Raw genomic sequence first — 15,928 nt, 5'->3', positions numbered from 1 at the left:
CTTTGGTTCTAACAAGGTGAACCACAATTTGCAGTGCCCCCCATCTGTGCCACGTTGCAGTGTATTGATGATGCTGCTACACTTTGACAATACGAAGTTAGTAGAGTCTGTAGCAACTGGAATGATTTGCCACTTCACTCGCGCTGAAGAGTTCCACGTGAGGGACGAACAGATAATTAAAGATATCTCAAGACGCTTCTACTATCACTATCAAGCTGGTGTTTTGAGCAAATTAAATGAAGTCGAGATGTGTGCGCCTTTTTTCTTCAGTGTTCATAAAAACTAACGGACGCCAAACATCGCTCATTTAATTGCACAGGAGCAGCATGTAACAAGGGCAGTGGATGGCCGACTTTCAAACAATGCTAAGCACGAAAGAAACAAAAGTACATAAACACAATGAACCTGACAAACACTTTTGCACATTAGAGATTTTGAACATACGCCAATTTTTTTACTCTGATCAAAGTTACAATAATGTATACGAATAAAGACACGGTCACAAAAATGAAACCTTATCATCAAAAGACAGTGTGCAACAAACGCGCGGGGTTTAGGAGCAGACAAATTATTGACTGGTATTTAAAACCTACCATACATCAGATGTCTTGATTAATTAACAGTTCAGGACCTAGCAACTGCAAAAATGGTCACAATATATATTACACTGCCCCTGTGCCTCAGCGTAACTGCCTTTAAGGTAACAGAAATATTCAATCAGAAGTGTCAGCACGTAGCTAAGTCTTTTGCGATCCAACAGACGGCATTGAAGTCTCGGCAATATTTACTGACACAAAACGAGATACAAAACTTGAAAATGTGGCGAATACATGTAATTAGGCACACGAAACAAAGAAAGTATATCACAGCATTGAAATCTCAGCCACATGCATTCTAGGAACATGTGAATGAGAAATTGAGTTGCAGTCTACAACACACTATTTGCAGTGAGAAGTGGCCCAGGCATTTAAATCTTCTAAAACAGTCTCCAAATGCACTGCTGTTTAATTGAGGAAACTGTTCTTGTACCAGCCCCTAGGAACACAACTTAGGTATCCTAGGAATGTGTGCTCAAGAAATTCACTGCCCTAAGCATTTCCTTGCAAATTTGAACCAGGGAAAATTCAGACATACAATCGCTGGCCAATCATCACGCCAGTTTTTCTAGCAACGAGTGTTACAAATGCATGTTGGGCAGATTGAACGGCAAGCAGCCACACACCGAGCAGAACTCGTCAAAGGAGATCTTGCCGTCCTCGTCGCGATCGGCAAACAGGATGGTCTTGTCGACGATCTGCTGGAGCTGAGCTTCCTTGAGGTTGTTGCCGACCATCATCTTGAGCACCTGGAACAGCTCCCCGTTGGAGATGAAGCCGTCGTTATCCATGTCGTAAATCCGGAAGGCAACTGAAAGGTCAAGGAAGCCGTAAGTGCTACAATGCATTGCAGTGAGTGCAACCGTGCACAGTCCTCTACCATTTTCCCTCCCGCCAACCAATGCAAGCTATCGTGGCGGCACACTATTACGTTTGAAATGTTAAGTTGGCTTCACGCCACACTGTATATAGCTTCGAGACTTTTTAATACTGGACAAAAGACTTTAAGCATTAGAGTAATTCCTGCTTCAATGCTGGCATGACCAAGACGTGGACATGTATCTCCCAGTAACTTGATTGATCAGTGCAGTAGTGAAGCTAGGATTAACTCCGGTTATGTTGAATGCTTCGTGCTCATTTCCTCTGCATGAGTGAACTCTGACCACGCTCTGCTAGCACACTTCATTAATCCATGCCTGTTGTCTGCCTTTTTGGTGCCATCTATTTGGGAATCAGCAGAATTTTGTGGGTGGAATCAACCCCCTCGTGTTTACAGCCCTGTTAGAGCAGTTAACAGGACAGCAATTGCAGGCACGGCATCGCGAAGCAGAGCCGCTCATCCTGTGTGTTCCTTCGCTTGTGCTTTGTCTCTTTTTGTGCTGTTTTTCCCATTCACACATATGTCCCACGTGCAGCATGAGCTTCACAAGCGCGACCTTGAGGGGAGCTTAAGTGAATACAAATGCACACACACAAAAAGGAAGCCGCCGCGTGCAATGCATACGCGCTACAGAAGATCGCGAAGCAAGGGGTGCGGACAGGTCAGGCCTCTTGTATTAAGCTTGCTTTCTCCAGAAGGGGAATGGCAAGCGCTGAGTCATTGTCCCCTTTACTTAAGTACACAGGCCTTCTTGCATTTTGCTCCCATCAAAATGTGCCTCCTGCCATGGCTGGAGATTGATCCTGCTCCACTATCCTTAGCAGATTAACACCATAGTTGCTAAGCCATAGCTGACAATCTCCAGGTGGCTGACGAGATAGTTGAAGCATGGTTGCCAATCTCCAGGTGAAACCTACAGCACTGGGGCTTGTCTAGATTAGTGGCCGTGCTAAGTAGTGCGGACACGATTTGGATCAGGAGACATACATCGAATACGCTGCGGTTCACATACGGAGAATATGGAGTTGAGAAAAAAACTAACAATTAAAACACGAGAATGAACTGCTTCACATACAAAGCAACATGGCCTTTTCCAACAGTGTTGTCAACTGCTCTGTTATCCTTGCATTGATTTCACAGCCCTCTTCCCCCATCCACCCTCTAACAAAAACTAGTGCAGAGAGTGATTCAAGTCTGTGATTTAAGAGCAGTTGGCAATTTAAAATGGAGTTAGTGACTTGAGAGGAAGCTTTAGCTTTTTGAATCACTAGCTCTGATTTTGCCCCCATGTAAATAAATACACGCAAAAAGTAGAAATGCTCAAAACTGGACAATGATAAGCCCAACTGAATGATATTTACAACTGCAAAAAAAAAAAGAAAAAAGAAATTACTCAGTATTAGTGGTCCTCTCTTTTTGCATCATACAATTTGAGAGTTTTTGTGAAGAAATTCAAAGCCTAGATGAGTCTGCGTGTTGCAGTCATTAGGTTGTAACAATTTTTTAATGAAGTGCAACAAATGTCATTAACTTAGTACTGTCGATAGCAAGTCATTTCTCCGTTCTCATGTCCATACCGGAGGCACACGTTACTCTAAATGTGTACCTCTGGTGCGCATTCCTACCCGCAACACATTTCACATTTGCTCCACACAGCTTGCATTTCTGTAAAAGTTAAGCGGCTACATAAGCGTCCTAATCCCTCTGATAATGTCATGGACTATATTTAGCGCACTCAGATGCAGACAGCAAAATGGTTAGCGACAGTTCTGATGCAATAATTTTAAGACATGACATCACAGAACAAAAAATACGTTAGTGATACATTCAACTTTTAAAGAGACACTGAAGCGAAACAATAAACTACTTTACACTGGTAAATTATACTCTGAAAATTTTACTGCTGTTAACTTAGCGGTCATAGGTTTATTAATTGATGAGAAAATCAATGTCGAAAGTTTCACTTAAATTTTCCGCCAAAATCTCCGATGATGATGTCACAGATTTCAGTTTTTTTGTACTTTGGCCACATTGGCTCAAAGAAATTTCCTGAAACTTGGCACGTTATGTCTCTGGGTCCCTCAGAGGACAATGCACTTCATTTTTATCAATTAGGAACTGCATAGGCCCCTGTAGACGCCGTCAAAATCTATGACATCACAACGACTGGTGCGGGAACGTCAAGATAGCGCCGCCACCTGCGTTTTCTTTTCGCACATATTCTCGCTTACCAGGTGTCTTCTTGCAGCGAGTGTGGCATTTTTGGCATCATGATAGAGTAATTTAGTAATATAAGAAAAATCGTTTTTCTGCCTAGTGTTTAAAACAATGCAGTTTTTGAAGAATTTGGTTCATAATGAATGATGGCATTTAGTGAAGACATGACTTTCGTTATACACAATCGCTGAAGAACCCCAAGCTACACTATGTGAAGTGATGCAGAATATTTAACGTTTCGTAACAACACTCACATCTCAGCTTCGACTCCTTGTCACCTTTAACGCTAAATTGAGACACCCCTTGGATAAATTCTGCAATGAAGAAGAAGAAATCGGTCAACACATTGCAAAAAGTATGAACACAGATGCAAGAACACTTACACTACATTTTAAAGGCACTGTGGTTGCACGCTAATATGTGCAAAACGCAACTCCACAGAAAAGCAACAAAAGTGGACTGCTTGACTGTTAAAAGCACTGCAATATAATAATTAAATAATGCCATACGGAAGACATGGAAGTAGCCAAGAAAAACTTCATTCCTCTTTCTTCGGATCGCCTTCCGCAAGCTACATCAAAGGTATAATTTTTCTTTGCATAAAATAAACACAAGCGAAAAGAAAATTCCACTATATTTCTAGCCTAAGAGTTGATTCTATTTATGCAAAAAAGAGAACATGAATGACTTCACGATAAACAGATGTTTAGTCAAAATTTAAGATTAATTACTAACATACAAATCAACGTATTATGACATTTTTGCTGCAATACAATACTGAATGCCCTGAAAGAATGTTGCATAAATTCGATTACAGACAGTTCTTATAGGTCTGGTCTGAAAGGGTTAAACCAGCGAGTTCCACTCTAAGTTGGCAGGTGATTTCCATAACGGAGTCATAATTCAAGTGCCACATTTTTCAAAAAAAAAAAAAAAAAAAAAAAGTTGCTATACTAAGTTACCTTTGAAATCCACTTCACCGTTTCCGTCCGTGTCAAATATGTCTATTACACGCTGTACTAGAGGGTTTTGCTGGAGCTCTGGGAGGGACATGAATTCGTCGATGCTCAGGGATCCAGAATTGTCAAGGTCTAGCTTCTTGAACCGCTTGCCGAGCCTTTTGATTTCATCGGCGTCAACTAAAAAAAAGAGGGGACAGAGTCAGCAATAATTAAAACGCAACGTATCCTTGCGACAGACAAGGTAATGCGACACAATAAAAAATTTGAGAAAGAAGACAGAAAGGGCACTCTTTCTGTACGCTACTTTTTTCCCAGAGATTTTTTAAACATTGCTCTCAATTACCATCTTATCTATAGCACAAACTCACCTAACTCAGTATTTCGCACTACTAGCTTGGATGATACGGCAAACATTCAGCCACCCGATCAATGTTAAATTACGTCAAACTTATCTACAGAAGGGTACTAGTTAGATGGTCAATTAAGTGGTGTGTAACACATCAGCTTTAGCAACAACAGAACTTTTGCAAATCATTCTACTAGCATGCTCTTATGTTTACTTGAACATCTTTCAGCAAAGAACCAGATAAACCCATAAAGCTCGAACACCATACCGTTAAAAAAACAAAAACAAAATTTGCACAGAAGCAAGGACATTCGTAAATAGAACTATAATTTGTATCATAGTGAACGCAGGTGGTCTGTCAAGATATTCACAATTCATTATCGACATGTACAATTAGTACCATCGTTATCGTAATTTTCTTTACATGGTGGTGCTAGCATTGTTTATTGCGGGATTCATGGACATGCCCATACAATCGGGAAGACTGCTCCAAATTCGGGAATCTCCCAGGCAAATAGTGAGAGTTGGCAGGTATGCTTATGGCAGCGTGCACCAAAAAACAAGGACGAAACGGACATGCATATAAAGATAGACGTAAGCGCTTACGTCTATGTCTATTGTTATGTGTCCATTTCGTCACAGTTTTTTATGCGTGCTGTCATAAGCTGTCTGTTAAGCTATTCACAATTGATTTTTTAAACCCCACAACACAGAATGCAGTAGGAGGGAAGCTGTAGTGAAGGGTCTGAATCAATTTTGATCACCTAGGTTTCTGTTTCCTGAACCCCGATGCAATGTACAGCAGTCCATTTTCTTAACCTGAACGCACGAGCGTCGACTTCCGAGTGAACAGGCGTTGCCGAGGCAACGGAGTGCAGTGGCAAAATGAGCGAGAATATGCGCATGCGCACAGTGGACAGTCCGGTGCAAGTTTTGTCTTCTAGGCTTTTTATGTGAAACTGACCCAACCCCACCTGCTTTTCTGTCCCGTTTTTGGCTTGCAGTGGCAGATATCTTTTTTGTCTAAGGAAAGTGCTGTATGAACCACAGGAACAAAAAAAGATGCTGATACGGCCGTAGTATAATCACCGGGTGTACAGCACATCCCACCCATATCACACGCGACCACTTGACCTTTTTTTTATAATGTGATGAGCGTTCAGAAAAGAAGAAAGATGACAAAAATTCGGGCGATCCCACGTGTTGCGGGAATTGGTTTCATGCGAAGCAGTTAGCGAGTACTTCTATGGTGTACTTTATGGCTTTGAGCCAAGTGTTATGAGGTGGATCGACATGTTTTTGCAAGTGCAGTAGCTGTGTGCACAACGTGGGCTTACCAGGCACGTCGACAACACTGGCGTTTAAAGGGCAACTTATGGTGCGACGTAACATGAGCCCTCACGTGAGAGTACATACGTCAGTATTATCGAAACTAAGTGCGCTTTATGGTGCAACCATGTGAATATTACACATAACTTCCGTTAATGTATTTCACCCGGGTGCCTGTATCGTAGGAGTACATACGTTATGTAGTGTTTATTGCTTTCCTGTAAAATTAGATAGCCAGCACCACAACCACAACTGAAGTTGCACCGACATTACGCCTGCATAGGCTGTTTTGCCAAACCAGTTATAGACCTGGTGTGGCTCTGCGGTAGAATACCCGATTGCCACGCAGAATACTTGGGTTTGATTCCCCTGCTGGGATCCTAATTCTTTCCATTCGTCAGGTCAACGCTGCTGATGTCGGTTTTTCTTAACGCTCTCTCATTTAAATTACCAATGTCTGTTCTCGCCGTTCCTGGGTAGATATAAACTGTCAATCACCTGTGGTGCATACTCGTACACAGCGGTCCGTGGTAAACGGTATGTGCCACACGTGTCTGGAGGAAAGGGTTTGACGACATACACGAAAGGATTTTCATGTTAATCATGTCATGACCCAAAAGTCATATTCGTCAACTCCTCTTACCCTCGCATGTCAATTTTGGTCTACACCAAGTTAAGCAGGTGATCATGAGAGCACTTAGACGTAGGCGGATGGATGGATGGATGGATGGATCGATAGATAGATGGACAGACAGACAGATAGATAGATAGATAGAAATGCTCAAAGTACCAAAGGTTCGCTAAGAAATGCTTCGCATTTAATAACAGTGCTCAAAAGAAGCAGGGTTTGTGTTTGGTTCCTGGAACAGCCTAGCCGAAGACAGCTGCACAGGACTGCTCAATGCGCGCGTGCACATATTCTCGTTCATTTTGCCGCTATGTTGCGTATACGGCGCTTATAGACTCTGTGGTCGACGTTCGCGCGTTCAGGTTAAAAAAATGGACGGCTGTACACAAGAATTTGCACACACAAACACTGCACAGCACTCAGCGATTCAAATGCAACAATTTGCGAAGGGAACTCACAGTTGGAGCACATCTCCATCGGGAGTGAGCTTTCGTTTCCCTGAAAAAAAAAAAAAGAAAGAACACATTTTTAGGCAGACTAAAACTACTAGGAAGAGCCACAAATTTAAGGCAGGAGAATCTATTGCTGGGCTTGTTGGTACATTATGCATGTTCCAAACGGGCGGCGCAAAAACAAGGGACAAAGGAAATACTACACACCACAGAGCGCTTTCCTTTCCTAGTCTTTCCTTTGTCCCTTGTTTTTGCGCCGCCCGTATGGAACATGCATAATTAATTCCAACTTGCCCAGGCATCAATTCTTCTGTTGGTACATACTTGAAGAAACGAAAAAAACCAGCTTACGGACGCGTACACAAGAAGAAAAGACAGAGACACTCGCTGGAACGACAGAGACACTCGCTGGAGACGACAGGCACTCGCTTCCAGCGGCGAGTGTGTCGTCTCCAGCGAGTGTCTGTCATCTTCTCTTGTGTATGCGTCCATAAGCTGGTTTTTTCATTTCAACAAATTTAACCCTGCACAGTTTCAACTGCGCGCTAACCTGCTTAAGTACGGATTTTTTTTCTCGCACAACTGAAAATTAAAACTTACTACCAGGTGAAAGTAGGTCATTGCCGTTACAGGAATTCTTGTATAGGTTAACTTGAATCTTGCTGCATTTATTACTGCGTTGTATCTCATTTTGAAATAATTATCTCATTTTGAAATAAGGACAAAACATAGTTATGACCTAGCACCCTTACAAGAGATCAGATGAAAAACTTGAGTCAAGTTGGACACAATATTAATGAGACCTAACAGACAGTAATGCCAAAGAAAGTATACGGGATGTTATTTGTAATAATTAGAATATAAATGTGAAGAAAGTAAAGTGGACGAAAAGATAACTTGCCGCAGGCAGGGAACGAACCTGCGACCTTTGAATAACGCGTCCGATGCTCTACCACTGAGCTACGGCAGCGGTTATCCTCCCGTCCACTTTATGGGGTATATATCTTTCAAAAGTACAAACGCCAGCCAAGGCCATTACTGACAGCTTTGAAAATCTCTTCCTTCAAGTCACTAAGGTTACGTAACCATATTTCCATCTCGTGCATCTGTGGTCAAACATACACCCTTAACTAATCTGCTCTTGAACATATCCTCTTGTGAAATGACCATCATGATGTCATGGTAGCTTAACCTAACAGCAAAATCTCCCCACCTTAATATGCATTTCCTTAATTAGCAATTTCTCTTCGTTTGCTTCTTGACCTGTTTTCACACATTAAATTAAAACTTTTAGTACTTTCTTATTGTTTGATTTTAATACAATGATTTTATTGCATGTCTCATTGCATGTCATTTTTATTGCGTAATCTTCACCAATGTCTAATTTTTTATGACATATAGCTATTTGCTGTCTTAGAATTGTTATTTACTTTATTCTATTTGTAATCTAGTGATTATCTTGCATGTTTGAACTTCTGCACACTTGGTTCTTCAGTGTAAAAGATTAACAATGTTTTCTTATAAGTTGTATAGCTGTATGAATTGTGTAGAAATTTCTAAACATCTTCTGCAATGCCCTCTATGGGCCTGCAAGGTGTTTTGAATAGATAGATAGATATACAGAAAGACAGACAGACAGACAGACAGACAGACAGACAGACAGAGAAACAGATATAACTGCATTACAATTCTCCATTTGATGTGCATCATTGTGTGTGGCCGGTACAGACACTGTAACTGAAGCTAGAGTGCCTGTGTAACTAAAGTACCACTGGGCCGAATACAATGTTGAACCAGCTGTCGCTATTAAATGTTCAGCGGTTTGGGCAAACATTAAACAATTATCCTTAGTTTTTTTTTGCCGTTACAGTAATGAAGCGGTGGTGCATAACAAATCGGCTCTTCATGAGAAACGGGCGCAGTTTGCATTGTTTAGCCATGTGTGATCACACGTCCGAAAATGTACAATGGCATGCTGTTAATCAATGATGTGACATTTAAAAAAGCAGCGACAAATTTGCGTAGCGACCAATACACGTTGTACACGTAGACAACTACAGAAATAGAAAGAGCTCACAAGCAAACGTTAGGCTGAAAAAAGAATGAATGCCATGACAAATTGAGCATAGATATGACATATGCGTGGCTGCTATTCCGACTCCGAATTGTGTTAAAAAACAAAAAACAAAACAATAAGCTGCAAATAGCGATCTATTCCAGGAAATGCCAAGCCTTCTTGGCTCACCCAACCACATGCTTTGTTTTCTGACGACATAAACTCTAAAGAATTTGCATCTTTAGCCTTCTGCATGATTTAAAAGATTGGACTAAACATTAACAAACTTAAATTATGAACTTCAAAGTTTTTTCCCATCAGGAAGGTTCAGCAACCCCCCCCAGAGCTGAATTGTTACCAAGTATGACTGAACTCAGCCTGCCCTTTCGGTGTCCTTGTAATAGCCACAATTAGTCATTACAACGTAGCAGTTATATTAATAAAGCATAACATGAGAAATGAAGATAAAGCTGGCTTGCCTTACCGAAATGTTAATGTCTGTTCTCAAGTATGAAATCTTTCAGTGTGGTTTTTAGTAGCAAACTTTGACAGGATGAGTGTCAGAGAGCTCCAATCCCATTGTGCGAGCGTGTTCAAACCGTTTCGACGACCGTATTCATGTAATACGCAATGGACACTAGGGAGTAGGACGAAAATATTTGCTAACTAAGATTTATGCAGGTGGCAGGCAAAATCTGCACCATCATTGCCTTTTTAGACTATAAATTCATTTCTCATTGTTCAAAGAAGGACGTATCTCTAGTTCTTACTTATTTGTCAATGATGTAAGCTAAAGAACATGCACTTAACTCATTCTGTGTGATATAAGAGCTCATGCACCAGCAATAATAAAAATAGTTCTGTTGAACTGTATTGTGCTATGCATCCGCTACCCAGCAATGCCCGCACACTGTGTATGCAAGAAAACTAAAAAAAAAAAAAAATTGTTCAACCTTGTTTATGGCAGTGAACACTGGAATGAAGTTCGAGATATATCAACTACCGTACTGCGATTACATAGTAACTAGCTAGTTTTTGAATACTTAATGACAAACTATTATTGTGAGATTACAAGCTGCTTGCTGTGCAAGCATCTGCATTCCGGCGAACGATTCTGTTCTGTGGCCAGCTGCGCATGAAATCGATCTATTTTTTTTTTCAGGTCAGCATTGAAAGTGAATTACGGATCTGCTACATGCAGCACGTGACGTCACACACGCCAGGGCAAAATGACGGTCGCCGGTGGTTGGCGGGGTTTATAACCGGCAACTTCTAGGGATTATTTTGCACTGAAACACTCTTGTACAGTGCATTTTTCATATATGTATAGGCACAACAGACCTTCTACTTCTATTTTTCGGTGAAAACTGCAAATTGTTGGGTGACTGTGCCATGGACCCTTTAAGACGCATAGAGAAATATAACGGGTTTTTAAGGTGAGCTTCTCATGCTTAAATTCAATGGACACTTATGCTAATCTTTTTCATTGCAGTAGCACTCTCTGCAGACAGTGACCTTGTACAGCTGCATCGAGAAAGCATATCTATTCGCGGCTAGGTGGTACACCACGGGGGGTCATTTCACAGCTGAATGCGCTGAACGCAATTAAAGATGACAATGGGCGCTCAAACCTTAGCCTTAAAGAAGGCAGGGCTACCCCAAAACGTTGCAATTTCATAGCTGAAGGGAAAGGTTGAAAGGAGGAGAGAGAATTCAAACAAAGAGATCTAGCTTAGATACCTAGCATGCCGCAGAAAATCTGTACCAACAATACTGATTTTATAGAGTTGCAAGCTGATAGGGTTCAAGAATGCCAAAACACGTTTGTTCCATAATCTCGAATCAAAATGTGACTGTTTAAATCGCAATGCAGGCTTAGAGCTATCTCGTCACAACTGCCAAATCGCCTTGCCTCATTACCCAAACAATGTTAACGTGCCACAGCATCACAGAACCTTTGACTGTGATTATGAATTACACATGAAGTTCTTAACGAGACTAAGTAGAGAGCTTAATCTCCAGAAGGAGCCCATCAGGCTAGTTAGACTACCATCATTTAGTGCGAAAAATTAACGCACAAGAAAACATCGTAGACGAGCGCTCGTCATCATCTGTCTTTTCTTCTTGTCTGTGTGTCAATTTCTAGTGCTAAATTTAGTTATAGAGAGCTTAACCTGTTTAGACTAGCACAATCTTTGCAGTAATATGTTGCAGTAACACTTTTACATGTTTATTACAAAAGGAAGAATAGCAAAGGTCACAGTTTCGTTCTCTGCATTTTGTGACAGAACACCAGGGGCAGTACGTCAGATTTTAATGCGTGCGCGTTTTGGGTGTTGGGTCATGACAGCCGAATGAAAGCCACTGGAACCATGTTTACTGGTTCCTTTAAAATGCAAATTAGTCAGTCTTCACCAATAAAAACTGACCCGGCCTGAACGGACACCATAAAAATCAATGACAACACAACATGCCGGGTTCTCGCAGAACAGAAGTAGGTGAACCTTTGTTTTGCAGTGATTTTTCACAGCACGTTGTGGGTTTTATGTAGCATACCCTAAAGGTTCTTTTCTGCTAAATTTATCTAAATACCAACGTAAAACCTGAACCTATAGAGTTGGTTCCCTGCTACATTTGAAGCGCAGTGATCTCTTAATCAAACAGCCCATTATATTGAACAAATTATTTGTTTACGTACTTCATTTTTAAAATTAGTCATTTGGTGTGTGCCTATATGATGCCAAAAAGCGACACAACAGAAAAATTTCATGGCAATAATGTTGCGAGCCACGGGATGTCAAATAAAGATTGCGCACTTGACAGGTTAAAAGTAAACAAAAGCTATGTGCACCGCTGTTGGTTTTAAGGCTAAATTCCCGTACTAAAGCATTCCGCTTATCGTAAATTTCAACAAGTGTTTTCGATTCTGACATCATTTGTTTTTATGCACGTTAAAATACAGGCATGGTAAATATTTTACTTAGTCAGATACACAGCAGTGATAGGAATCAAAATTTGTCTGTGCAGCAATTACCAGTGAGACTGCTAGATATGTCCAGTTACAGGCAGCTTTCTAATTAACAACAGTGCTAGACTGAACCTCTGAGCTTAAGCCAGCTGTTGTGTAATTCGTATCCGCTAAGCACGAATATCAATTGGTACTAACTGGCAACACTACACAACGACACAAAAGTGCAATGCTATCGTTCGTATCGCGCATTTTTTGTCATTATGTAGTGTAGCTGCTAGGGCAACTAAAATTACAGCAATGGCTGAGCATTATACACGAGAAAACAAAAGTAAAACTACGGTATTAAATTAAAATATTGGGGTTTGATGAAAAAAAAAAAATTCACCGACGATTACGATATTGCCTGATGCGAATTCTGAGCGCAGCTTCATGTTGGGGCAAGGCCAGCTATGCTAGAAATCTTGGCTTTCCGCAAGGTATCCACTACGCCATTATTCGTCTTTCTGTGGATAAGCAAGGTACCTGCTACGCATCTGTAAACTATCATGTGCACTTTGTTGATGCTGCATGTGGCTGAGCACTTTGCAGTGGGTGGGAAGCATTCAACCACACACTCGTTGCACAATTAGCATTGTGTGATGACTGGTTGTTATTTTACTCTTCTGCCACGCTATATTACATAGGTTAATGCGATCCCTTGCCTGGCATGACACTTGTATGTGGTCTTTTTGCAAATGAGTTTCAAGCACCAACGTGGCTCTGCAGTAGAATACTCGACTGCCACGCAGAGGGCCTGGGTTCAAATTACATTCGATCCTAGGTATTTTTTTTTTCTCATTTTATTTTTTCATGTCTATCGGTTACGCCATCGACGGCAACGCCACTCAACACAGGAATGGGCGCCTGAAAGCTGCGCTCTAAAACCGCGATGTGTTCATGAGGCACACTGTAGTCTGGGGCTGTGGATTAAATGGGGCAACGTTAACAGTGCTATGGTGTGGTGTGCCATAACTAGTACATAATACCGGAAACAGAGGTCAAATATATAGCAGCGGGACACACACTCTGGCACTCAGTGCCTGAACTGAGCATGCCCACGCCACGTTACACTGACTGCGCTTTCAGCCAGACGCTCCACTGTTCATGTTTCAGGTGTCTACAGTCGGATACAACTTTAGAAGCCCGCGGCATTTTCTCCTCAAAGGCAGATGCATACAAGCCTGCACCAATGGGCGCGCACTCCAGGACTGACGTCATGAGCTGGACGGCCAGTAGGCCTGCCTTCGAAGAACATTACCGAGTGCATGAGTGGGAGTATTGCTTTAGTTGCGGAGGCTGCTGTGCTTCGGTCATCTGGGCGGAGCCTCTCCGGAATTCTTGAACTGTATCGGGCTACACAATAGTACACGATGCTTTGGAGTGGTTATTCAGAGAGATGGGAATGGTGTCACAGCCGGGAGTGGATGAGCTCAAGGTGTCAATATGCCAAAGAATCAACCTGGAACTCGCGAGCCACGAAAGCAATGTTGACATCCTTGCAGGCCAATAGCCCTAATAAAACTTTGTGAACAGTGTAATGTGTGTGTCGCTGTATGTGCTGTTATGTGTTATGCCTTAACGAAACTTTTTATAGAGAGTAATCTATGTGTGTGTGAATCTATGTGCTGTCATGTGTTTATCAGTGTACACAACAATCATCACTCAGCACCTTGAACAGCATATCAGGTGAATAGCCAGGCAAACATCTCCAGCTTTTAATTAAAGCATTCCTCTCTCTCATCCACTTAAATCAGCAAGCTGAAAATAACAGTGTTAAGAAATCCTCACATCAACTTGTCATTGCTATCTTAGTACAGATGTATTGGTAGTGAAGAATAGTGTGGCACAAACACAAAAGATACAAGCGTGCGTTTATGCAGACTGCGTTAGTTGTCATCAACATATAAACACATATTAAAAGACTAAGCTGGCAGCTCGAACATCAGTCCTTAACTTATCATTGCTACATGTTGCTTTCAGATCGGTTAGCTGTAAAGATGAGTATGTTGGCGCAACCTGGCTGGAGGTGGAGGCTAATAATTGTTGGGGTTTTACGTCCAAAAACCCCGATACGACTGGGACGCGTAGTGAAGAGCTCCGGAGATTGACCACCTGGGGTTCTTTTAACGTGCACCTAAAAATAAGTACACGGACCTCCGGCATTTCGCCTCCATCGAAAATGCAGCGGGGATTCGATCCTGCGACCTTCGGGTCGGCAGTCGAGGGAGGTGGGGCTTTTAGAACGCGTAGCACAGTTTCGTTTCGACAAGTGCAGGCGCAGCTTCGTAAAGGTAAAAACACTACGGGACGTCGCCACGGTGCTCGGCGATCACTGGCGCGTAGCGGACAAAAATATGGTCACGCTTCGCAGTGCGCGAAATGCTAGAACAACAAAAACAACGAAAGTGCATCCAAGTTCGAATCGAATGGCGCGCCTACTAGACTAGTAGTAGTGAAGGACGTTAAAGCGTTGCGCCTTTGAGCAACGAACTAGTACTTCAAATTGATTCAGAACTGAGTAAAGCATGTTAAAATTACGCGACGGATGCATTTCCAGCTAAGAACCTCACGTAACATTTGCGCGTTTTCAGTACGTAATGAAACAAACAAACATGGTCATTGAAATGAAATGTTTTACGCTGTTTGCTCTATTTACGTGAATCTGACTGAAGGCGTGAAAGAATCCTTACGAAGGCGCGCCCACGCAACGCTGCTAGCAGTGAGACCGACAGGTGCTTCAAAGACGCGCCAGTGCACCGTAGCTGCGAGTGTGGCTCGGTAATTGCACGTCGTAGTTTACGCGAAAAAAGAAAGAAAAGTGAAATGCCCACAATCATGTTTCGTTCTTTTGTTAGTTTTACTGCAGTGTCACAGTCACTACGAAGGTCGCGTCCAGCTAGGATATGACCCTCCGAAACACGCAGCGGACGGTCTAAAGTAAAATAGAGAAATGAAACAACGCGACAGAATTCCCTCCTCGTTTACGCGGACGGATTCATGTAGCGGAGCTCTTGACCCGTGAAAATGACTCGACCGCAAAAGAAGGATGTTTTCCTTTTTTTTTCATTTCAAGCGCCGCCCTCGCCCCTGAAGATGAAGCGAAAGAGGCAAGCAAAAACGAAAGCGACTCGAAAGAAACACCAAGCAAAACAAGTTTGGACGGAGGTAATATAGCACGACTGCGCACACTGCGACGCCGTGATACGAGGGATATCATTCTTGCCAAAATCCTCACATTTTTTGGGGGGGAGGCGAGAAAAAAAAAAGAAAGAGAGAAGGGAGGGCTGCCTGCCTGCCTGCCGCAGTCCCGGAAATTCCAATATCCTTAGGCCTAGGGGGACGTTTAAAAATGCGCCTCGAAGGACAAACGTTACGACGAGCAAGCGAGGACCGTGTCACAAGGGCGTGTGCAATGCCCCCCAAGGCATTGAAGGAGGTAGGAAGAAGGGACT

General features: G+C 42.3%; 1 protein-coding gene across 2 annotated transcripts in view; it reads right to left on the bottom strand.

Annotated features, from left to right (window-relative positions):
- Window positions 1-15,928, bottom strand: part of LOC119401556 (calcineurin subunit B type 2) — a 31,646-nt gene that overhangs the window by 8,939 nt on the left and 6,779 nt on the right. For both annotated transcript variants that reach the window (XM_037668453.2, XM_037668454.2), the window contains exons 2-5: window positions 7,417-7,456; window positions 4,656-4,832; window positions 3,948-4,007; window positions 1,223-1,407 (exon numbers count right to left, since the gene is read on the bottom strand). In XM_037668453.2, coding sequence (XP_037524381.1) covers window positions 1,223-1,407; window positions 3,948-4,007; window positions 4,656-4,832; window positions 7,417-7,456 — 462 coding nt within the window. The remainder of the gene's footprint in view (window positions 1-1,222; window positions 1,408-3,947; window positions 4,008-4,655; window positions 4,833-7,416; window positions 7,457-15,928) is intronic.

This window comes from Rhipicephalus sanguineus, chromosome 8 (genome assembly GCF_013339695.2).
Source record: "Rhipicephalus sanguineus isolate Rsan-2018 chromosome 8, BIME_Rsan_1.4, whole genome shotgun sequence".
NCBI lineage: Eukaryota > Metazoa > Arthropoda > Arachnida > Ixodida > Ixodidae > Rhipicephalus > Rhipicephalus sanguineus.
Note: the sequence above shows the minus strand (reverse complement) of the source record. Positions and strands in the feature narration are given on the sequence as shown.